Source organism: Trichechus manatus, unplaced genomic scaffold (genome assembly GCF_000243295.1).
Source record: "Trichechus manatus latirostris isolate Lorelei unplaced genomic scaffold, TriManLat1.0 scaffold00048, whole genome shotgun sequence".
Taxonomy (NCBI): Eukaryota; Metazoa; Chordata; class Mammalia; order Sirenia; family Trichechidae; genus Trichechus; species Trichechus manatus.
The window spans coordinates 17549301-17572696 of NW_004443984.1; the positions used below are offsets into that span (position 1 = coordinate 17549301).

Consider the following 23396-nt stretch of genomic DNA (forward strand, 5'->3'; position numbering starts at 1 on the left):
GTGGTTTTCCCCCTCCCGCCCCGCCTTCCTTAGCCATCTGATACCTGCACCAAGCCATCTGATACCTGCACCAAGCCACCCCGCGCGTCCCGCCTTCTTCACAGGAACCCCAGTAGTGCGTACACTGCTGCTGCGGCGGGCGCGCCCTCCGAGTCATATTCGACGGGAGGGTGAGTGACGGTGGGGCCGGGGGTCGTTGGGGAGGAAAACCCACCGGAGCCGGGGAACACGCACCCTGGGGCGAAGAGCTGCTTATGGGCGGAGAGCGACGGAGGTCCGCCCCCCACCCCCAACGTGGTGGAGGGGCTTTCGCCTCCTCGGCGCACTGCCTACATGGGACTGTTGGAACCCCCAGCGGCTGCATTCATCGGGGCGCCCCCATACCTGACGCGAAGAATCACTTTCGGCCCCCGGCCTGGGTGGCGGGACTCCGGGACTGAGGGTGATCCCAGCCCTGCGGGTGACCCAGTGACCCAGTGACTCCTTCCCGGCCGACGGGCAATCCGGGTGCCGGAGGAGGCTTCTGGCTCCAGCCTCGTAAATCTGCCTCCCCGCCAAGCACATGGAGGGGTAGCACACAGGGTGGGTCGCTGACACTGTTTCCGGTGCCCGGAGCGTCCAGCTGTGCACAGGTACCTACCGTGGCCCTTCTGGGAGTGGTGGGCTTGGTAGCCCCTGCCTTGCTGATGCTTGGCACAAAGTGCTCAGTAAATGGCAGAGTAATTTTGAGAATGGAATGGCAGGGCCTGGCTCATCGTCAATGCTCAGTAAGTGTTGGCTGTTATTCCCATATGTGCCAGCAACTAACAATGACAACAACAGGCAACTGGGATACCACAGGAAGGAGATCCGGCCCTGGTCCCAGGGAACTGGAGGGAGGAAGGGGAGTCAAAACTGTTAGCCAGCCATTACAACCCAGGGTGATATGGGATCCCAGCTTCAAATGGTTGAGAGAATGAATAGTAAATGGCATGTGCCTGGCGTATACTAGGAATGCAATAAATCTTCATTAAACAAATGAAACAGCTGATAGTTTGTAGTGGTCCAGCCTTCTCCCTGTCTTGGTTTTATTCCAGCAAACTATTAATGAGGTGCTCCATTGGATGTGGAGGGAGGCCGGCCAAGCTCCTTTTACCACTGCTGTCTTTCTCACTCCTGACCACCAGCCTCACTGGAGTTTTAGGTCAGAATCAAAATGGGCATTCCCTAGGTGGAGAAAGTGTTGTACGCCTGTGTATATTACATGCACTTGTGGGTATTTCAGGAGTGGAGCAGTGGATTTCATCAGATTCTCAAAACAAACAAACAAAAAAAACCCCATCGATTTGGACTCATAGGACAGAGTAGAACTGCCCCATAGAGTTTCCAAGGGGTGCCTGGTGGATTTGAACTACTGACCATTTGGTTAGAAGCCGTAGCACTTAACCACTCGAAAGGAACCCCAGAATGGTTAAGGATACTGCCTTATCAGTGGCTGTTCCCTGAAACAAATGAACTTGGCCTGGTCGTTCCTTTGTTGCCCCACATTACCACACTGAATTTTCACTACTCTGTGTTTGTGTATTGTTATGCAAGAGTAGTGCTGTGTTTTGATTACGCATATTTCTTGTTTTCCCAACTGGCACTACGCCGTCTGCTGGCCTGCCCATGGTTGCCGTGGTTCAGAGCTTTGTACACGGTGGGTGTGGGGCCGTTATAATTACTCTGATTGACTTCAGGGTGTGTGGAAGGAGAACAGCCTGGAAGGCAGGCACAGACGGAACAACCTTTGTTCTGAACTGGACCTAAATTGACGCCCTTGCTGAACTTGGGTCTGGCTGCTATTGGAACACACTGTAGAATTCTAACCCATGATCTGGTCTTTGTGCAGTAGCATGAGCTCAGGAATCACCAGGCTGCATGGTCAAGCCCTCGACCTTTTCCATCCCACACACAAACTGCTCCAGGCAGGGCCAGGCCCAGCTAGTCCTTCTTTGGAGAGCGACCCAATGACCCTGAACCTCTGTTGGCCCCATCTCCACCAGCCCTGTTCCAAGTAACGGGAGGTGTTCCAGGCAGGGCCAGGCCTAGCTAGCCCTTCATTGGAGAGTGATCCAGTGACTCTGAACCTGTTGGCCTCACCTCTATCAGCCCTGCAGTCTCTGGCCTGCCTCCCCTCCTCCTACCCACCCCTCCTCCTTCAGTCAGCCTTCTGCTGGAGCCTCAGCCCGCCCTCCTGCCTGGAAGCCTCGCCTCCGCCCTCTTCCTTTGTCACAGCTCCTCCCAGTCAGACAGACCCGCTAAGGAAGGTTCCTCTCTCCCCTCCCCACCCACTCTGGGTCTAAGCTGGCAGACATGGACCATCTAAAAGCCAGGGCCCTCCCAACTAGGCGCTGCTGCCCCTCCCTAGGAATACAGGCCTGGGAGGGCGGCAGCGGGAGGTTCTCTGTGCCACCCTCCATCAGGTAGCTGTCACCAAGGCCCCGTGGGCTGAAGGAGCATGTTTCTGTGCCGGGTGGGGGCTGTCTTGCATGGAGCCAGGCAGCAGCCGAGGGTAAAGCTTTGAGTGAGACAGTCGGAGCTGAGGAGCACGGAGCCCCTGGGTGGGGGCTGTATCAGCCTTCCTCTCACCAACCTTCTTCCTGTGTGGAAATGCAGCGTCTCTCGCTGGAACCTGCCACTCAGGTGCCTAAGTGTGCCGGGGCCTTGGCTGCCTGGCCTCTGACGCCCCTGCCCCCGCCCCACCCCGTGCAGCAGGAACCTGGCCATGGTGAACGAAGCCCGAGGGGATGGCGGCCCCAGCCCCAGCTCTGACGGCGGCAGCAGCAGCGGCAGTGAGAGTTCCAAGGACAGTTCGAGATGTTCCACGCCAGGCCTGGACCCAGAGAGGCATGACAGGCTCTGGGAGAAGATGAGGCGGAGGATGGAATCTGGAGACAAGTGGTTCTCCCTGGAATTCTTCCCTCCCCGGACTACTGAGGGTGCTGTCAATCTCATCTCAAGGTGAGTTGATGGAAAGTTGAAGAGTCACGCCAGGTGGGGGTTGGTGAGCTGTCAGCCCCCTCGGCAGCACTGCACCTTGACCTGGCAGAAAAAGGCAGCCAGAGGGGGCAGAAAAGAGTGAATGCAGAACAAGACATTTGACCTGCAGCTTCTCAAGTGTCCTTTACAGCGTCAGGGATTTTCAGACACACTCTTCTGAAAATCTAGTGGTTAAAACTGCTTATTCACTTAAACTACATTCTTTGGAGGAGGTTGGGGCTGGAGCATGAGTACAGTTTGGGAAATCACAAAGCAGCTACTTGGAGAATGTTTGCAGCGAGTTAGGGATTTGGATTAGGCCCCTTGAACTTGAGAAATGCCAGCTGGATGACGTTAGCACAGTCCGCACTGCAGTTTTTCTCAGCTGCATTTTACGATTTGCACTTCTCGTGTTTCCCAGGGTTTTGAGTTTTAAAGGCACAAGGACGTTTATAAATGCCATGTTGTGGCAGTAACACATGTGCACGTGTGTCCATGGCTTTTGAGTCTAGCTCAGGGACCGTGGCCTTGGTCCACACACTGTCCGTTGTTGCCCTGGGCCAGAGAAGCAGCATTGAAAGAGACTTGGGTCTGCGGCCCTCTTCTTTCCAGTTCCTGGAATGAAGCCCTTCTTCCCACTCAGAGATTCTTCAGCCCTTGACCATTGAAATGTCTTAACTCAGTCGTCTAAAGTGCTGCTCTCACACCAATGGTGGCATTGTTGTCATATGCTATTTCCATAATAACAGTAATCATCCTCATAATAGCAGCTCACACTTATTGGTGCTGGCTATGTACAAGGCACTGTTCTAAGTGCTGTGGTGTCATCTATCCCACTGTTCTCAGTGTTACTGTGAAGTTGTTGTTGTTAGTTGCTGTAGAGTCCATTCCGACTCACAGCAGCCTCACATGTGCAGCGTGTGCTCCATAGGATTTTCAAGGCTGTGACCTTTCAGAAGCAGATCACGAGGCCTTTCTTCCAAGGCACCTCTGGGTGGGTTTGAACTGCCAACCTTTCAGCTAGTAGGCGAGTGCTTAACTGTTCATGCCACCCAGGGACTTCTAGGAACTGTTATCTGCTACATTTTATTGATGAGGACACGCAGGCTCAGAGAGGTTAAGAATTCACCCAAGATCACACAGCTCAAAAGTAGCAAAGCCAGGACAGGTCTGACTCCAATATGCATGTTACGCATCTCCAGCTCCCAGATGGTGGTGAAGGGTGGTGCTTCCCCAGGAGCCCCTCTTTAGAAAAACGTTCCCTACAGGTTTGACCGGATGGGGGCCGGTGGCCCCCTCTTCATCGATGTGACCTGGCACCCAGCCGGGGACCCAGGCTCTGACAAGGAGACCTCCTCCATGATGATCGCCAGCACCGCTGTGAACTACTGTGGCCTGGAAACCATCTTGCACATGACCTGCTGCCATCAGAGCCGGGAGGAGATCACAGGCCACCTGCACAAAGCCAAGCGGCTGGGACTGAAGAACATCTTGGCATTGAGGGGAGGTGTGGAGCCAGCACCCTCCCTTCCCCCCACCCTCTGAGTTCTTATTTCCTGATGGCCTGTTCTGTCACTGGGATGGTCCTTTAGTTTCCCCTGGGCCCCACACTGATCATGCTCACAGCCCCATCCTAGACAGGGGGATCAGTAGGCATTGTGGGTCATGAGTCTGCTGTGGGCACTGCACAGATGGAGCCACCTCTGACCTTGACACAGGAGTTCAGTCAGAAATGCAGCCAGTGCCTGATAACCCTCTGCGCTGGCCATACACAGCTTCATCAGTCTCTGGCTGCCCCCAGCTCTTGGCCCAACCAGGGAGTGCAGCCCTGGCCTTTGTCTCAGGAGTGAGAAGCCAATTATGCTATCATTCAGGGCACTCACATTTGGGAAGGGGGAGTCTGCTGGGTGGGCTATTGTGGCCTCATGCTCCCCACTAAAGGCCATTTCTCCTTGATTGAGCTGAGTAGAAAATTCTCCCAGGAGGTAACAGCTCCTGGAGAGTGAGAGAGGGAGGAGTTGGGTAAGGGTATCTGGACACACCCAAGTTGAAGTAGGGAAGGAATTTCAAATCCTCCAGGCTAAATGGAGAGCAGCAGCTAGCCCCTGGTCACCACTGCTAGCACCCACTCAGTAAATATTTGACGGGCTGCTTTCTTCCCTCCCACTAATTACCAAGTGCTATGTTAGAAAGGCGATAAAATGTAAATTGTATGAGGTCTCTGCCTTAAGGAGCAAACAGTGCTGGGTGGAGGGATAGGAAGAAGGAACAAAAAGGCTGTCTGAAGTCGAAAAATGCCCAAAGAGGTTGGGCAAGACCCAGTGACCATGACCTCCACCCACCCTGCAGACCCCATAGGTAAACAGTGGGAAGAGGAGGAAGAAGGCTTCAGCTGTGCTCTAGACCTGGTGAAGCACATCCGAAGCGAGTTTGGTGACTACTTTGACATCTGTGTGGCAGGTGAGTGTCTGGAGCCTCCCAGTGGGTGGGGACAGAGAGGGGAAGGGACGAGACGCCCAGGACTGAGCAGAGGCACAGAGAGCCGCCAGTATTCGACCGGGACATGGTTATCAAGTGCTCCGAGGGCCTGAGTTTGTGCTGGATAAGGGAGGTGCAAAGGTGAGTTAATGTCCTCACCCTCATTCTATCATCTACTGCCCTCCCAACGCCACTACCACCCCCTTAAGTATTTGTTCTCTACATTTTCATGCTCTTATCTTAGCCTCCTTTCTAGCTCTATTCTTCTATATGGCACACACACACAAAAAAAAAGAGTATTTACTAAGAGGGTTCCAAGGGACAGGGGATCTCAGAAACCATGGTCAGGAAATGGCAGCAGATCTCACTAAGCCCTGGAACCAAGAACCAGGAAGCAGTCAAACCAAGGCCAAACCTCATGTTCTCGGGGCCACAAGTCACCCATCTCTGCCTCCTGCTGCACAAATGCCTCCTGCTTCATCCCACAGACCTGATATATATGCTTCTCTACAGACCCAACCACCAGCATCTCCTGAGTGTACACAGTGTCTGTTTCAGTCAGTAGCCCAGACCTATTGACAGGTCTCAATCTCAGTTCCAAATTCCTGGGAAAGAGAATCTGATTGGCCTAACTGTAGTTCCATTGACTGTAGCCAGGAGGCCAGGTTCACCTGAGAGAACATGATGGGGTGGCCTTCCCTCCCACCCCCACTCATTGGAGTTGGGCCTTTAGCTTCTCAAATGGGGGCACAGGTACAGTGAGACAGTGTGGGGCACACAAGAAACCACTGATTAACTTGGCACCTATTCTTGGAATGACTAAACCCATTGCCGAGTCAATTCTGACTCATAGCGATCCTATAGGACAGAGTAGAACTGCCCCATAGGGTTTCCAAGGAGCAGCTGGTAGACTTGAACTGCCAACCTTTTGGTTTGCAGCCATAGCTGTTAAACACCGTGCCACCAGGGCTCCCTTGGAATGAGTTTTCTCAAATATTTTGGGGAAAATAATACCATTTTTATACTAAAACAAATATGGCTAGATTATGGAATAGCATGTTAAAATGTATGCCTTTAAAAAACAAGCCATGTGGCTTCAAGGAAATTACTCACTTGTCATGAGTGAGTGACTTTCAGCTCTATCCCCGTCCCCAAATACATGCCCACTCTCAGTCAACAGAATGCTTAGGGGGATACGTTTTGGAAGCACTGAGAAGAACAGGTATTCTCTACTGTTCAAATGTTCATTGCTCATATTGGCCGTAAGGCAGTCAGTTAATTGGGGAATGTGGATAGGTGCACCAGTCATGGGTGGGGTTGGCCATGGTTGGGAACTAGCAAAGCTCTGCGCTCACAGTGGCTGCACAGTGTTGTGCTTGGCTTATCATCAAGTGGGTGATAAAGAAGATCAGTGGATAAGCAGCACCAAGCTGGTGGTGATAGCAAAAGAATGTAGTAAATTGAGCAGAATCCAAATGTAATCAAATGCTAGATTTGTTCAGTGACATTTAGGCTTTGTGGTTATATAGTTTCAGCTGTTGTAAGCCTCTTTGTTTCTGAAATTCCTACTGGAAAAATAGCCTCGTCATTGAAAGTGTGAAAGTCTGGTGCTTGATCCTGCCCCGCACCCCCACCCCTACTATTGAAACAATTGTTTTTATGTCCACATAAGTTTTGATGACTTGGGGTTCTGAAGAACATAATTCCCTTATCATAGCCAACAGCTCAGATATCAGGCCTCCCCCTCCCTAGTCGGGGGTCCTGTCCTGGTTCAGGCTGAGGAAGCCAGAGCTCCCCCTGTGGTTTCATTAAGGCCTACAGTCAGCCCTGTCCTGCCCTGTCCAAGCAGGGCCACTAGTCAGTTCAGTGGTTAGGGAGGGTCCATAGAGTTCCAGGCAGTTCTGGAGCCCCATCTTCGGTATCATGGAAGATGATTCTCCGAGCTGCCCCAGTATTTGCAGACTTAAGGAGCTCATTGTTTTGTGGGGTTGCTCGTTCCCTCCTTAGGCAGCTTTCTGGAACTAGTCCTGGTTCTGCCATTAGGAGCAACACAGAATCCAACTAATAAGGAATTAGACTAAAATGAATCCTTTTTCCCCATGACAGAAAGTAGTTACCATGTTTTGGTGGTTCTTCAAAATGTCTCCACTTCTTTCAGTCCTTCCTTGTATAACATGGTTTCTAACTTTTCACTCTCTCAGACCCCTGAGTAGTTTTAGTTAAAAACAATGTTTCAATCCAGTGCCTAGAGTCAAATACAGTACCTCAAGAGCTGCCTGACTAGTGCTGAGCATAACATTTCTTCTTTTCCATCATCACAAAGTACAGTCCTGATTTGCCTGGCTGGCTGCAAGGGAGGTGAGGCAGGACAGTATGGGGAGTGGGGAGCCATCCACCCCCACTCCTGGGAGAGCAGTGGGAAACCAGGTCCCACCGAGGGCCATCTCTGTGGTGAAGGAGCCCATTAGCTGTGAGCCCAGCCACTTGTGGCTTCAGCTCGGCCCATGCTGAGTGTTGGGAAGTGTGATCCGGAACCCCGAGGCAGAGGACTCCCTGTTTCAGGCTCTCTGGTTTCTTCATCACTCACTTTGAGCATGTAGAGGCCAGCCTTTCCCTATTGTCATCCCTGTTGGCAGGTTACCCCAAAGGCCACCCCGAAGCCGTGAGCTTCGAGGCAGACCTGAAGTACTTGAAGGAGAAGGTATCTGCAGGAGCCGACTTCATCATCACCCAGCTTTTCTTTGAGGCTGACACATTCTTCCGCTTTGTTAAGGCTTGCACCGAGATAGGCATTACCTGCCCTATCCTCCCCGGAATCTTTCCTATTCAGGTGAGGGTCCCAGAAGGGCTAATAGACTCCCTCCATTGCCCCCATCCAACACAGCCAGGGCTCTGGGGCCAAGTGCTGAGTTCACACTGAAGTTCTTCTGTGATGCTTACTAGATTTCCCACCAGAGAGTCAGATGTGCCAGACCTTGCAAAGAAATGTCATCTTGCCGCCCCATTTTGGTTGCATCTAATTTTCCCCCCAAATACCCAGCAGTGTGTTGGAGGGGATCGGTCTACTTTGGCCTATAGACAAGTAGTATCACAAGAGCTTATAACTCTCATTTTGATGATGAGAGGGTTAAATCAGTGTTTCCCAAACTTCGCTGATCATCAGAATCATTTGATAAGCTTGTTCAAAAGGTAGATTTCCGGGTCCCACCCCTAGAAGTTCTGTTTAGTAGATTTGAGGTGTATAGATTTTACTTCTTAAGTTATACAGGTGATTCTGATGATCAGTGAGGCTTGGGAACCACTGGGTTAGATGACCACCATGTTATCAATGAGTACACCTAGGGGTTAAAGGACTGGCTCAGACTGATGGCCGAACTACAGTTGCTGTACATAGGAAAGAGAGGGGCAAGGAGGACAAACCAATGAACTCACAGAATACGGCCCAGCTCTCCTGGGTCACTCTGCATTGCACTGCAGTTGGCCAGAAGACACAGGGGGATGGAAAGGCGGTAAGAGCTGGACTGGGAGATGGCACCCACCGCCCCTCGTGTCTGGACAGGGCTACCACTCCCTTCGGCAGCTTGTGAAGCTGTCCAAGCTGGAGGTGCCGCAGACAATCAAGGATGTGATCGAGCCCATCAAAGACAACGACGCTGCCATCCGCAGCTACGGCATCGAGCTGGCTGTGAGCCTTTGCCGGGACCTCCTGGCGAGCGGCCTGGTGCCGGGTCTCCACTTCTATACACTCAACCGTGAGGTGGCCACCACTGAAGTGCTGAAACGCCTGGGCCTGTGGACCGAGGACCCCAGGTAAGGACAGTGGCCCTGCGTTCAGGCCAGGGGAGCCACGGAGGAAAGTCAGGTGGTCAGGGAAGTCAGAAGTCACGGGTAGAGCTGTGCCCTAGCAGTGCTGGCCACCCAGGGTGGTACCCAGGCATGTTCTGCACCCTCGCTGGCTAGGCACACTTGGGGTTCTACTTGGCAAGAACACCATGTGCAGCTTAAGATTTACAAGTCAGACCAAAGAACCCAGGTCCATTGGGGCTCCCCTCCTTCCTGTTCCTGCTAACCCACTGAAACCAAACCCATTGCCATTCCAACTCATAGCGACCCTATAGGACAGAGTAGAAGTGCCCCATAGGGTTTCTGAAGCTGTAAATCTTTAAAGAAGCAGACTGCCACATCTTTCTCCCGTGTTGCGGCTGGTGGGTTCGAACCGGCAACCTTTTGGTTAGCGCCAAGCACTTAACCACCGCGCCACCAGAGCTCCTTTCTTGCTTCCTCTAGCTGGTCCCTTATCCTGTGGTCTCCCTTCTTACCCAGGCGTCCCCTACCCTGGGCTCTCAGTGCCCACCCCAAGCGCCGGGAAGAAGATGTGCGTCCCATCTTTTGGGCCTCCAGACCAAAGAGTTACATCTACCGCACCCAAGAGTGGGACGAGTTCCCGAATGGCCGCTGGTGAGCTCTGCAGACACTCTACTGCAAAGAAATCCTATTTCGAAAGGATTGACAGGAATGGGTCCTTGGGGCATGTGGGTGGTAACTGTCCCTTCTCTCAGGAGCCCAAGGTCAGGGGTGTGCCTTGACCTCAGGCACCTTCTCCTCCAGGGGCAATTCCTCCTCTCCAGCCTTTGGGGAGCTGAAGGACTACTACCTCTTCTACCTGAAAAGCAAGTCCCCGAGGGAAGAGCTGCTCAAGATGTGGGGGGAGGAGCTGACCAGTGAAGAAAGTGTCTTTGAAGTCTTTGCCCACTACCTCTCAGGAGAGCCAAATCGGAATGGCTGCAAGGTGAGTGGTGCTGGGGCGGAAACCCAGTTACTGCCTCGCCCTGTCTCCAGCCTTGGGCTAGACCTTGGGGCTGTGACCTCCTTGCTCTGTGCCTCGTCCCCTCCATGTCCCAGATGTGGCAACTTGGCACAGGGAGAAGGGTGAGTTGGGAAACCTCTACCTGGGGATGCCTGCAAGGAGCTTCTGTGGGGTGTCAGCCATAGAAGTCAGTGGGGACACCTCTCAGTCATCCAGGGAAGATGGGGAGCTTTAAGAACTGACCATGAGAGGGAGGGGCCCAGGCGGCCATATCCGATCTCTGCCCCAGCCAGCTCACCTTCTCTCCCAGGTGACTTGTCTGCCCTGGAATGATGAGCCCTTGGCGGCTGAGACCAACCTGATGAAGGAGGAGCTGCTGCGAGTGAATCGGCAGGGCATCCTCACCATCAACTCCCAGCCTAACATCAACGGGAAGCCATCCTCTGACCCCATCGTGGGCTGGGGCCCCAGCGGGGGCTATGTCTTCCAGAAGGTGTGGCAGGGGTGCACGACCAGCACTCGGGTTCTCCAGAGGGTGGGGGAGGGAGAAGCCTTTCTGTCCTGGCGTGCTTTGTTCTGAACAGCAGTGGGTCAGAGTGGACCAGAGCTTATGCTTTAAGTCACACAGACCTGGGTTCAAATCTGGGTTCTGCCATTTACTAGCTCCGTGATGTTGGACAGGCCACTTGACTTCTCTGAGCCTCAGTTATCTCGTATGTAAAATGGGGATACACCTCATCCTGTCCTGGGGTTGAACTGTGGCAAAGCATCTAAAGTGCTCAGCACAGCAGGAATAGCACAGAGGGAATTCACTAAATGAGTTGACCCGTCTGCTAGGGCTGTCAGAGTTAAAATTACATTCTAAAGTCCATGGGCTCTGGAGTCAGAAAGATGTGGGTTTGAGTATCAGCTTTGCTGTTTACCATCAGTGTGGCCAAGTTGCTTAACTTCTCTAAACTTAGTTTCCTCATCTGTAAAATGGGGGCAATAGTGCCTACCCTGCAGTATCATGAGCATCACAGCAAATGGATGTGAATATTCCCAGCCTAATCCCTGATTAAAAAAAAAGACAAACCCGTTGCCATCAAGTTGATTCTGAGTCATAGTGACCCTACAGGACAGAGTAGAACCACCCCATAGGGTTTCCAAGGAGTGCCTGGTGGATTCAAACTGCCGACCAGGGTTTCCTGATGGTGCTAAAGAAGCCCTCAGTGTCATTGTTATCATCCAGTGATGACGAGGATGGCATGTGTCATACCTCTCACATGCCTTAACTTATCAAACCAGACCTTTTGCACAGCTCCCGGAATGGCCTCTCCGTGGAGCCTTCCATGATTGGAGGAAAGGTGGCAGGCATTCCTCAGGCCTGTCCAAGCTGAGAATCTCACATACCTCCTTCCCTCGCCCTTTTCAATGTATTTGCCAATCATAGCTCCTGATTTGATCCATGTGTGGCCCCCACTAGTCCCAGTGGCCTAGGTGTCCCGCCATCCGTGTCTGCAGGGTCCCCCCCTGGGACAGCTGGGGGCAGGCATTTGCTGCCTGGTGCGTGGAGCACACAGCACACCTGGCAGCCCACAGAAGGTGCTGGGCACACACTGGGGTTGCCGTGACAAATGTCTGTCTCCCCCACAGGCCTATTTAGAGTTCTTCACTTCCCGCGAGACCGTGGAAGCGCTGCTGCAAGTGCTGAAGAGATACGAGCTCCGGGTCAATTACCACATTGTAGACGTGAAGGTAGGCTGGCTCTAGGGGCTCAGACAGGAGGGGCCGAGGGCCCCCACAACTATTTCTTCATTTAGCAATCACCGAGACCTAGCCCAGGCCAGGCATTGTACTAGACAGATACAGACAGAGCCAGGCTCTGCCCTCTGAGAGCTCCCAGCTAGAGGGGTAGACAGACAGACGGACAATTGCAGATCAGTGCAAGTAGGAAAAGAAAGTTCAGTTTAGGATGCCATGGGATCCCCGAGGAGGGACATCTAACCTGGAGGTCAGCTTCTTGTGTGGCCTGCGTCTTTAAGGGTGGAGGGGAGTTGGCCAGAGGGGAGAGGGCATTCCAGGGAAAGGGTGGAGGATGTGCCAAGGCATCCGAGCTGCCTGGCCTACAGGGGAAAATGCTGTGGGTTGAGGAACGAGGCTAACGTGGGAGGCAGGAGCCGGGTCCTCAGAGGTCTTGAATGCCGTGCTCAGAATTGGGTTTTCACCCAACGGCAGCAGGAAACACTTCTCCAACAGTAGAGTGACGTGGTTGCATGTTTAATTTTAGGAAGATCACAGTGAGCTGCTATCCGGCTAACAGGCAGGGGAGATCAGAGCCAGGGATGCTAATTAGGAGGCTCTGAGTAATCTAAGTAGAAGACAGAGGCCCGGCAGTGGGCTGGACCAGAGGGAACCAATTAGAGTAAGCAAGTAGAACCAACTGGATGTAGAGGCTGATGGGAGCCCAGCAAGGAGGAAGGAAGTGCTCAGGGGACCTCTAGGTCTCAGGCTCACATGGGGAGGGGAGCTAGGAGGAGGGCAGGCTGTAGGGGATGATACAAGATATTAAGCAGAGAAGGGGCCCCAGTGAGTTGGGGTTCTCCAGGCAATAAAAGCGATACAGTTGTCTTTGTCCCAGATCTGATCTCACCCCTCACCCACCCCATCCCCAGGGTGAAAACATCACCAACGCCCCCGACCTGCGACCCAATGCAGTCACTTGGGGCATCTTCCCTGGGCGAGAGATCATCCAGCCCACAGTGGTAGACCCCATCAGCTTCATGTTCTGGAAGGTAAAGGAGCTGGGAGTGAGCTGCCCTCCCTATCCTGGAACCTTGGGGTTGCAGTATTGCTGGGTCCTTAGTGTGTGGCTGAAGGCCACACCCCCAGGGCATCCAGCTTGGCCTTGGTGGCAGGAGGCCAACTCTGATTCACCAGGGTTGTACTCAACATGTTTATTTCTGGGTGGGGGTGGGGGTGGGGTGGCTCTGGTAGCAGGCCTTGTTCTATTCTTGGAGATGCCCTGTTGGGAGCAGGCAGAAAGAAGCCCTTGGGCGCTGAGCATGGATGGGGCCCTGACCTGTGGGCAGCCTGTTAACCTTGCCTGTATGCAGGATGAGGCCTTTGCCCTGTGGATTGAGCAATGGGGCAAGCTGTACGAGGAGGAGTCCCCATCCCGCATGATCATCCAGTACATCCACGACAACTACTTCCTCGTAAACCTGGTGGACAACGAGTTTCCATTGGACAACTGCCTGTGGCAGGTGGTGGAGGACACCTTTGAGCTGCTCAACAGGCCCGCTCCAGAATGAGAGCCAGACAGAGGCTCTGTCATCACCCAGCCTCCTGACATCCTTAGCTGGGGCCACTTGAGTCCCACCTTCCTCCCCTGCAAGTCCTGATTCTCCCAGGAACCCTCTTCTCCCTCCCTTCTCTCCAAGCCCTGGCCTCCACCCCCACGTGACGATGGCAACTAGACTGCTGCGAGGCTTCCAGGCTTTGGCTGGACCTGACTTGGCCCCACATGGAGCCTGGCATTCCCTATGGGGTTCCCTGCCGTCCTGCAGAGAGCCACGTTGGGGGCACAGCATCTTCCCTGAGAGGGGAGGAGGCTGACTATTGCACGCTGAGCCTTTCTACCAAGCCCCTTGGAGCCAGGCTGAGACTTCAGATGAACTTGCAGTCAGGCCCATGCAAGATGGGTGGAGTGGATGTGGGCACAGGCTGTCGGCAGAAGAGACATGGCTCCAAGACACTGGCAGCTGGGCACTGCCCACTTGTGATCGAAGGTGCAAACCACTACCTGCTTACTACTTACTAGGCTGGCCAAGGCGCCAGGCCCCTGGACAGGCCTGGGGCTGAAACCTAACGAGGCAAGCATTTCTTGCCACCACCTACTGGACAGCTCAGCTGGGTTTTTCACCTATGCTGCTTTTTGAAATAGTTGTCTGTGTATTCTGGTGGCTCAACAGAGAAAATGTCCCTGAAGAGTTAAAGATAGTCTGCACCCTTATGCTTGATGGAGCCCTTGCCCCTCCCCTACTTCCCCATCAAGGGATACACTGCACCCATTCCTGTCAAGGGCAAAGACAGGTTCTTCAAGATTCACAGAGGAGGGGGGCTGAAGCACCCAGAGTCACTTTTCACTTCCCGGGCCAGCCTCTGGGCAGAGAAGCAGCCTTAGGAGAGATGGAGCAGGAGAAGCTACTAGGACTCAGGAGGGCATTTTACTGTCCCTCAGCCCCATCCCCAAGCCTCAGCCCACACTTGCCGGATGGGTGGGCCATAGTTCCTTCCTCTGGGAAGGCCAGCTCACTTCTGCTTTTGCCTTTATGAGAACAAGTCACAGCTGCAGCTGGGCCCCAGCTCTGCCCTGAGTCCGCCATGTCCAGGGGCTTGGGCATCTTCCAGCTTGCTTGGGGGTCTCAGGCTGCTGTTGGCTCCACTTCGGCCCTTGGCTGCCAGGCGCTGGTGCCACTTCTCAAAAGCCTGGAGTCAGGAAGGGAGGAAGCTGTGTGCCTTTGTCTTGGGCTCCCCCCTGGGTCTGTACTGTATGTGCCAGGGTCACAGCTGTGCCCAGCGCACACAGTCTCCCTGAGGGTGGCTGAGGCCCCTCCCCCTCCCCAGGGCAAATGCACAGGCTCAAAATAGATCTGACTTCAGCCTGAGAAGCTGTTCAGAGCAGGGGCAAAGGAGGGAGGGGTCCTCCAGGGACCCAGGCCCTACAAGGGCAAGTTTTGAGCGGCAGCTGTGAGCACAGGCCACGCCTTGTTACCAAGCTGAGTGGTGGGGGTGGGGCTGGGCATGTGGCTCCCGGCCAAACCAAGGGCTCCAAATTTCAAACTCATTTTTATGGTCAGACAGATCCCTCGTAAAATGAAGGGGCCCGGGGTGTGGTAAGGAGCCCTGGTGGCTCAGTGGTTAAGCACTAGGCTGTTAACCAAACAGTTCAGTGGTTTGCATCCACCAGCTGCTCCATGGAAGAAAGATGTGGCAGTCTGCTTCTGTAAAGATTATAGCCTTGGAAGCCTTATGGGGCAGTTGTACTCTGTCCTGTAGGCCATCACGAATCGGAATTGACTTGATGCCAGTAGGTTGGGGCGTGGTGAGCACAGAGGGCGCTAGCTCAGAAATGTCCCCATGTGGCACTGGAATGGTCAACGGGTGACACTGGGTGGGGGCTGTACCACGTGGTACCTGGGAAAGGATGCAGTTGTCTTCTTGTTGCAGGACTCGCTGAGCCACCCACAGCTGCAGCACCCGCCGCCGCCATGTCCTCCAGGCCCATCTCAGGTGCCACTGTCTGAGCTGTGGGGACAGTGGGCAGAGAAGGCCCAGGGCTGGGTGTACCACTGCCTCCCACACCCGGGCTCCCTGGCTGCTCGTAGCCCTTTGTGGGTGGGAGGAGGAGACATCATCTGAAGAGTGTTAACAATGCAGATTCCTGGGCCTGACCCCCAGGTTTCAGACTTGGTAGGTCCGTAGACCGTACTTTGAAAAACACTTTCTTTTCTAGCGGTTAGGGTTGAGAAGTGGCTGGAATGGGGAGATGAGCCCCTGGGCTCTGAGGTCTCTCTTGGCTGGGGGAGCCTCCACTCACTAGGGTCCGTGCCAGCTGTTCTGCCCCATGAGCATCTACCCAGCGCTGCCATGCAGTTGCCAGGCACCTGGCCTGCTGGGAGCCCTGGAACTGGTGAAGCAGTGCCTCCAGGTGCAAGTGCTGTAGATTCATCCTGTGGGGAGAAGCCCCCGTGTGTGCCCTGAGCAGCATGACCCCTCGAGCTGGAAAGGGCCGCAAAGCCACTGGCCTGGGCCTGCTTCTCCAGATCCTGTAGGAGTGAGCACTGGCCCGGGGAGCCCAGCTCTGGCCCTGGCTCAGGCAAGCCCCGCCCCACTGACCCTGACCCTCCACACCCACACAGAGCTGCCCTCAACCACCCCCCCACCCCCCGCGCACAGCTGCCCTCATCCAGAACGCCCACGCACAGCTGTCTTCACCCAGACGCCCCCACCCCCGCAAACAGCTGCCTTCATGCAGAACGCCCAGCGCCCAGCTACCCTCATTCAGACCCCCCACGCCCATGCACAGCTGTCTTCACCCAGACCTCTCCCATGGCCGTGCACCGCTGCCTTCACCCAGATCCCCCCTCCTGATACCTGCACACAGCTGCCTTCACCCAGACCCCCCTCCTGATACCTGCGCACAGCTGCCCTCACCCCAGCCTCCTCTGATAGGCCTCTCGGGTGCCTTTGAGGGCTCTGCTCTCAGAGCTGCAGTCTCCAGCTGGTCCTGTAGGGGGCCTGCTGGGTGTCATGCAGAGAGGCAGGCCCTGGGCCCGGTGACAGCGCACAGGCGGCTGAAGCCAGAGCTGGACAGCATGACGGAGGGGAGGCCGGCAAGGGGCGAGGGGCCACCTGAGGTCCTGCTCTCTGTCGCCTGGAAAGGGGAGTTGAGTCATAGAGGTTAACTCATCATTCAGGCTGGCAAGCCCTCCCTTACTCTGAACACTCTTAGAAGGTGAGCACCATGACGAGGGTGGCCAACAAGCAGCAGCTTGGGACTGCTGCTGTGTGGAGTAGCGGCCAAAGAGGTGACGGGCAGGGCAGGAGAAAACCTCTCACCATGGCTGAGATTGCCAAGAGGAAGAAATGGGTGGGGAAGACACAGAACAAATACATATGAGACAGTTTCACCAAGAAGGCCCTTGGGGGCTGGGGACCACCTGCCCCCTGCACTTCAGACCTTGTCCCCAGGGGAATGTTCTCCTTACCCTGAGCCCAGGGCATTCCTTGCCGCTCGCTCTGGCCACTGAGGTGGTGGTGCTGTGCTGTCCCAGGCAGCCCAAGCCCCGGGGCCTGCGTCCAGCAGCTGCGGGTCTGACGGAATGGCCAGAGAGGAAAACCTGAGCTGATGGGCTCGAACTCCTGAGCCAGGGTGACCTGGCAGAATTCCCTTCCTGGCCTTCCCCTGATCGTTAGCAGGACCTCCTCAAGTGTGCACAAATGGGGTGGTTTCACATTGCATCACACTCTCCGTGTGCCCCAGGCTCCTCCAGACTGAGAAGGCACCCCACAGGAGTATGGCCAGAAGTACACACCTTGTCTCTTCCCATTCTCCCACGGGGCTCCCACTCCAGGAGAGCGGGCTCTGTGCTAGTCACTGTGGTAAGCATGTCCCATGTGACCCTGTGAAGCAGGTATCACTGTCCCCGCAGCGTGTAAGTGGCCCAACACCAGAGCCTGAGCCTCCAGCTATGACTGGTCAGACCAGGTGTTTTAAAGGGGACTCTGTGCCATGAGATGGCATCACACCTCCAAGTGGTGGCTGGCTGGGTATTTGCATTCACATGGTACAAAGGAAGGGGCCTAGAATTAGGAACCCTAGTTACCATTCCCTGCATTTACTTTTATTCCCTATAAGCCTCAGTTTCTCCATCAGTAAAATGGGATCCCTTTGCTTACAGGGATGGAATGAAAGTATTGATTAAAATCCTCTGAAAGTAAAACTACCCTATAAACACATATCTAGAAGTAAAATACCCTAAGACCCCAGAGTCTACTGTTGCCATTCACATGTGTGAATTCTGCAAATAACCAAAGCTAGTCTCTTTGAATACCATTTAAAAAAACACACACACTTTAAGACTGATGAGCAGCTTCATCGCGGGAAGTGTATGGTGGAGGGACGGCGCTGACACAGGCCTGGAAACAGATGTTCTGGTTCTACTACCAGTACCTGCTTGTCACAGCGCTCTACATGCTGGAGCCCTGGGAGCGGACTGTTCAATTCTATGCTGGTTTCCACTGTGAGGATGGATGGCACGGTATGCGGGGTACGTCTTCATGCACAGCACACATCATGGCAATGTTGCACTACTTTGAGATTGTACAGTGACCAAAATGTGACCAGGATCCAGAGGTTCCTCAGGGAGGAATCACCCTCTGAAGTTGGAACGGGACTTCATCAGATGTCATGATAAACTACTAGATGTCAACATAACCAACCTTATGAATATAAAGACTAAAATTCATGAGTAGGAGAATAATCCTGACTCGTGTTCTTTTTAATTTTAAAAGAGACTCTTGGAATTTTTGTCTATTTTAACTGTAGTCTTTTGTACTTTGATATTAATATTTTCTTAACATTTGTGACTGTGGAAGCTTTTATGAATGTAACTTTGAGTACATTTTAATTGTGTTCTGTTTTTAAAATCCGAAGCCATTAGTTGGACTTTACTGCTGTTGCTATTGAATGGCATATACATCAGCCTGGATTTTGTGTGAAACAATAAAAGATTTGGGGCAGCGGGGAGGGGAGAGAGGATATTTTACTGAGCACTGCTGACAAAAGACTTATCTGTAAGTTTGAACTCAGGAGTAGTTTTAGCTATGTAGACTCCACTCTATTTAACAGCTTTTGCTTTAAAACTATTAAAGCGTTTCTTAGCAATGAAAAACAGATCCTGGTAAAGTTAAAGGAACATTTCACCTTTAAAACAAAAATAACTTTAATCTTTTTCCTTAAAATCTTTCTAAAATCGACTATACCCTTCCTGGCATTCTCAAAGGAGCCCTGGTGGCGCAGTGGTTAAGTGTTTGGCTGCTAATCCTAAGACCGGTGGTTCGAACCCACCAGCCACTCTGTGGGAGAAAGATGTGGCAGTCTGCTTCCGTAAAGATTACAGCCTTGGAAACCCGGTGGGGCGGCTCTACTCTGTCCTGTAGGGTCACTATGAGTCAGAATGGACTCAGTGCATTTGGTTTTGGTTTTGGTTTTGGTTTTGGCATTCTCAGAATTCTTGGTGAGGCAGATCATCTTAGGAACATTCCTCTAGGAATGCTGCAATGTGGGGTTGAAGTAACTGGGGCTCTGTGTCCCTCAACGACCTGTCCCCAGACTGCCATGCAATGTCATTTCTTGAGCCTGGTTTTCATTGTTGCTGCTGTTTCCCTCTTACAAGGCCATCAAGCTCTTATCACTATTTGCTGTTGTCAGAATTAACTGCCTCTGGTCTGGAAAGGAATTGGCGGTTATCTTTCAGTAGATAAATTTATGGGCGAAATTTGCGACTGTTTTACTTTGTATTTTCTGATTTTTCTGTGATGAGCACGTTTCATTTTTTTCAATAAGAAAAAAGAAAACCTAACTGATAAAAATTGTTACTGTCCCTGTGTCCCTATTTTGGTCCTAGATGGCACTGGGATGTGTAATAAGTTCAAGTGTCTGTAGCCTAATAGACCGTGATCTGTCGCATTCGTCTTTGCAGCCAGCCCCCGTGCTGGGCTGGCACACGGTGCTCAGTACATGTTCGTGATGAGATCACACGTGCTGGAGTCAGCTGTCTGCCAGTCTGGAGACTGCCCATAAGCCAGGGGTTGCTGTTTTACTGGAACCAGTAGAGATGGTGTCAACAAGGAACAAGCTGATTCTAAGGCCAGTGGCCCATGTTCATTTTTGGACCTCCCACCCCACCTGCCACCAAGCATGGTATTTTCAATCATCTCATATGCATGCTAAAGTTGGGCAGTGAAAAAGGAAGACCGAAGAAGAATCGATACGTTTGAATTGTGGTGTTGGCAAAGAATATTGAATATACCATGGACTGCCAGAAGAACAAATAAATCTGACTTAGAAGAAGTACAGCCAGAATGCTCCTTAGAATTGAGGAACCAACTCAACTACACCTAACACCACCACCACCCCATCTGGGCCCCGCCTCACCTGCTTCCACGGGGCAGGGGCGTCCATAAGCAGTAGGAGGCGCCCTCTGTTGGCCAGCCTCAGGCAGTGCGTGTGGTCAGCCCTGGGCCTGGGGTGGACAGTGCCAGCCTCCTCAGCCTCAGCCCATGCTTCTTGCTGTACTCTGAGCAGTGCTGTCTGCCACTGGGCCCAGTGGGTCCGCAGGAGGAGCCTGAGCCCAGCCTGCCGGAGCTGGGCAAAAGCAGCTCGCTGGACTCGGGCCTGGGCTGCTGCCTGAGCCCAAGCCTCTAGGACCCTGGGGGAGAGGGAGGAGCCACAGCTGAGACCATGAGGGCTACCCACCCACAGCGACTCCTGTGAGGAGCCCTCCACAGTGCCCTGGCGTGGACCTGTGGGCAAAGCTCCAGGCCTGTGCCTCTCGTCCTCCACCCTTCTTCTGGAGAAATCTGGTTAAAATGGACATGGAGAACAGCCCACAAGGGTGGAATATCATACAACAGGGACAAGCATCCTGTTGAGGGGACAGAGAGAGGGTTGTCCTGCCAGCTATGTTTTCCCTCTGCTTTCCTCACCAGAACGTCTGTATTGAGCACTTGCTGTGTACCTGGCCCTGAGCTGAGTGCTTTCATACATAATCTCTAGTCCCCCCAGCCACCCTACAAGGCAGCGCTGTTGTCTTCCATTGACAGAGAACTGCCCAAGGAGGGTCGCCCAGCTAGAAAGTGGTGGAGCTGGGATTTGACCCCAGAACTAGCTGCAATGACCAGAATCACCTCTCCCTACCTCCCTGAGCCTCTCAGCCACAGAGCACCCTCCACCCTTGCTAAAAACAGAGCTCAAAGCCCGGTGGGGGCTGCCAAAGGCCATGGGGCACTCACTGGACGCGCAGCTTTCGGGCAGCATAGGCTCGGCTGACCTGGCACAGGCAGGACTCACGAACCGACAGCGTCCAGCACAGGGCCACCCCTGCCTGGACTTGGGCCTGGGCTCCCTCTTCTGCCTGCCGATGGGCCTCAAGGCGCAGGCCCAGGGCACCCCTCCGTGCTGTGAAGGCCTGCTGGGCCCAGGCCCGCCTCAGCTGCTTGCGCGCCCGGCCCTGTTGAACAGCCCTGCTCCAGTGGGCAATGGCATCCCAGGCCACGTGCTGCTCCTGGGTCCGGGATGCAGCCACTAGGGCTTCCCGCCATGCAGCAAATGCAGCCTCCAGTGCCCTTCTCTTCCAGCCAGCCTGGAAGGCTCGGTGCTGGGCTTGGAGCACCCCAGCCTCTCTCACAAGTCCACACCAGGACCGGAAGTGGCTGCAAAACAGGAGCAGGGGGAGGGGGGAGGGGGGATGGCGGAGGAGGGCCCAGCTGGCTCTTGGAGGGTAGGCAAAAGTCACAACTACCCAGTTACACCCTCGAAATGCCCAAGTACCATAGGTTACACACAGTTTTGCATACACAATCCTGTGTCTTAAAAATGTATGGACCACATAAAACAAAATGGGACTAATGAGGCACAGCACTCCAGGGACAAGGACTAGAAGGGGACAGGAAAGCTGGTGATAGGGAACCCAAGGTTGAGTAAGGACAGTGTTGACATGTAGTGGGGTTCTTAACCATTCTCATAGGGCAATATGTATACTAACTGTTTAATTAGAAACTATTTTGTGCTGTAAACCTTCATCTAAAGTGAGAATAGAGGACTTCCGGCAACACGGCACTCTAGGCAGAAGCACCATGCCATCCCTCCACAGCAAAGATCCGAAAAACTAAGCCAAACAGAAAACAGCAATCCTAAAACCCTAAAATCAAATGAAGAGATAAAGAACTCAGCCAAGCCCCAAAAGGAATAAGAAACTGACAGAGAACAGAGGGTGAGGAGACATACATGGAGAGGTCCCCTATTACTAATGCAGCATGGATCTGCCATCTTGGACTCCTATCAGAGACCAGTAAATAGGGGGTATGAGAAAGCAGCTTCATGGAGCTTCCAGCAGGAGACAGAACCGGTAACTGGTAAGATACGCTTTCCCACCCCCCACCCTTCTTCACCCCCACTCGGCCTCCTCTGCTTTCCGCGGCCCCAGTCTCTTGGCAGGGAAGCACCGGCTGCTTGGATTCTACCTGCCCGCACTGGCCGACTCCCTGAGTGCCATTTGTTGGCTGCTGGTGTTGCTTTTTTCTGCTTCTTTTGATTTCTTCCTTACCTCTCACCACCTCCCCCTCCTTTTGCTCAAATACCTGGCTCCGTGTGCCATCTTTGCTTCTTCCTGAGGGGCTGTGGAGCTCCATTCAAGTGTGCAACTGCTTCCCAGTCCATGCTGCCACGCTGCTGGGATCCCGGGGCTTTTTTTTTGTTTGTTTGTTTTCTTTTTCTTTTCTTGAGTTGGGAGCCCATTCTGGCCAGGCAGTGCTGTGTGGCTTGGGACCTACCCCGTCAGCTTGTGCAGATGCGCAGAGGGATCCCCGAGAGCATTTCTTTGTTCGTGGTTTTTTTTTTTTTTTTTTCTATTTTTTTGGGGGAGTTTTCTTGTTCTTTTTTTAAAATTTGTTTTGTTTTCTTTTCCCTCTTTTTCCCTTTTTGTCATTCTTCATTACTCAGTTTCTCATCTCTCTATACCTTCCTTCTCTTCCTGTCCCCTGGATAGCTGGCACTGAATACCTCTATGCCTCCTAGCCAGTCTGTACTTCAACACCTGGGAACAACTTCCCCAGACCTCGTAGCTGCACTGGTGGGATCCCTGGGAGTTTTGCTGTTCTTTTGTCTTTATAATTTTTATTTATTCATTCTTTTCTTTTTCTTCCCCTTTTTTGTTTTTCTCCATTTCATAGTGTCTCATCTCTCCACTCCAATGACAAGCTCACCTAGCACTCTTTTTGTTTGTATGCTTTTGGCTCCTGTTCCTCTGTCCTCTCTCCCATACCCGTCTTAGCTCCACACATCACAATCTCCCCCCTCCATCCTGCCTACCTGCACCGTGTGCTTAACATCACACCACCAAGCAGCACAGGCATGGTCTACTGGAACCTGCCCTGCACTGATTACCGACCAGCCCTGGTGGCTGTAGTAAGTGCCACAGACAACCCATCCCAGCAACTCCTCTTCAACTAGACCTGCCCTGCTGTACCATATCTGAGTGACTGACCCTGCCAATTGGAGAAGGAGGTGAAAAGTATCATGCCCACAGACAAGCAAACAACAAACAACACACAGCCCGCCTGCTCAGACATAGTCAAAAGAAAAAGGACAAAAAAAACAAAAACAAATCTACAATCAATAAATGAGAAAAATAACTACTGAATGCCCTGAAGACAGCAGACAATATCAAAACATTTACAAAAACAGGACAGGATGGTTCCAGTAGGTGTCCAAAGTAAAACACCAGATGACTTTCCAGTAGAAGAAAAAGCACTAGAACTACCTGATAGAGAATTCAAATCTCTA

At 53.0% G+C, this 23396-nt stretch overlaps 2 protein-coding genes across 5 annotated transcripts in view; one reads left to right on the top strand and one right to left on the bottom strand.

The window, feature by feature from the left end:
• Positions 1–45: 45 nt before the first annotated feature.
• On the top strand, positions 46–14456 carry MTHFR (methylenetetrahydrofolate reductase). Of its 4 annotated transcripts, none has more exons than XM_012555783.2 (12): positions 46–170; positions 2734–2982; positions 4269–4507; positions 5350–5460; positions 8115–8308; positions 9038–9288; positions 9802–9936; positions 10087–10267; positions 10596–10778; positions 11921–12022; positions 12940–13059; positions 13381–13809. In XM_012555783.2, exons 2-12 carry the CDS (start codon positions 2747–2749, stop codon positions 13576–13578), a joined length of 1950 nt encoding a protein of 649 aa, XP_012411237.1. In that variant the 5' UTR covers positions 46–170; positions 2734–2746; the 3' UTR covers positions 13579–13809. The 4 variants fall into 4 exon arrangements, with proteins under 4 accessions (XP_012411237.1, XP_023587956.1, XP_023587955.1 ...); XM_023732188.1 differs by having other exon boundaries at positions 53–170; positions 2737–2982; XM_023732187.1 differs by lacking the exon at positions 46–170 and adding an exon at positions 229–632.
• A 140-nt stretch (positions 14457–14596) lies between these two features.
• Positions 14597–23396, bottom strand: part of CUNH1orf167 (chromosome unknown C1orf167 homolog) — a 24702-nt gene continuing 15902 nt past the window's right edge. Inside the window, exons 14-20 of the mRNA XM_023732197.1 lie at positions 20846–21265; positions 19989–20262; positions 17038–17143; positions 16484–16703; positions 15759–16258; positions 15516–15574; positions 14597–14755 (exon numbers count right to left, since the gene is read on the bottom strand). Coding sequence (XP_023587965.1) covers positions 14597–14755; positions 15516–15574; positions 15759–16258; positions 16484–16703; positions 17038–17143; positions 19989–20262; positions 20846–21265 — 1738 coding nt within the window. The remainder of the gene's footprint in view (positions 14756–15515; positions 15575–15758; positions 16259–16483; positions 16704–17037; positions 17144–19988; positions 20263–20845; positions 21266–23396) is intronic.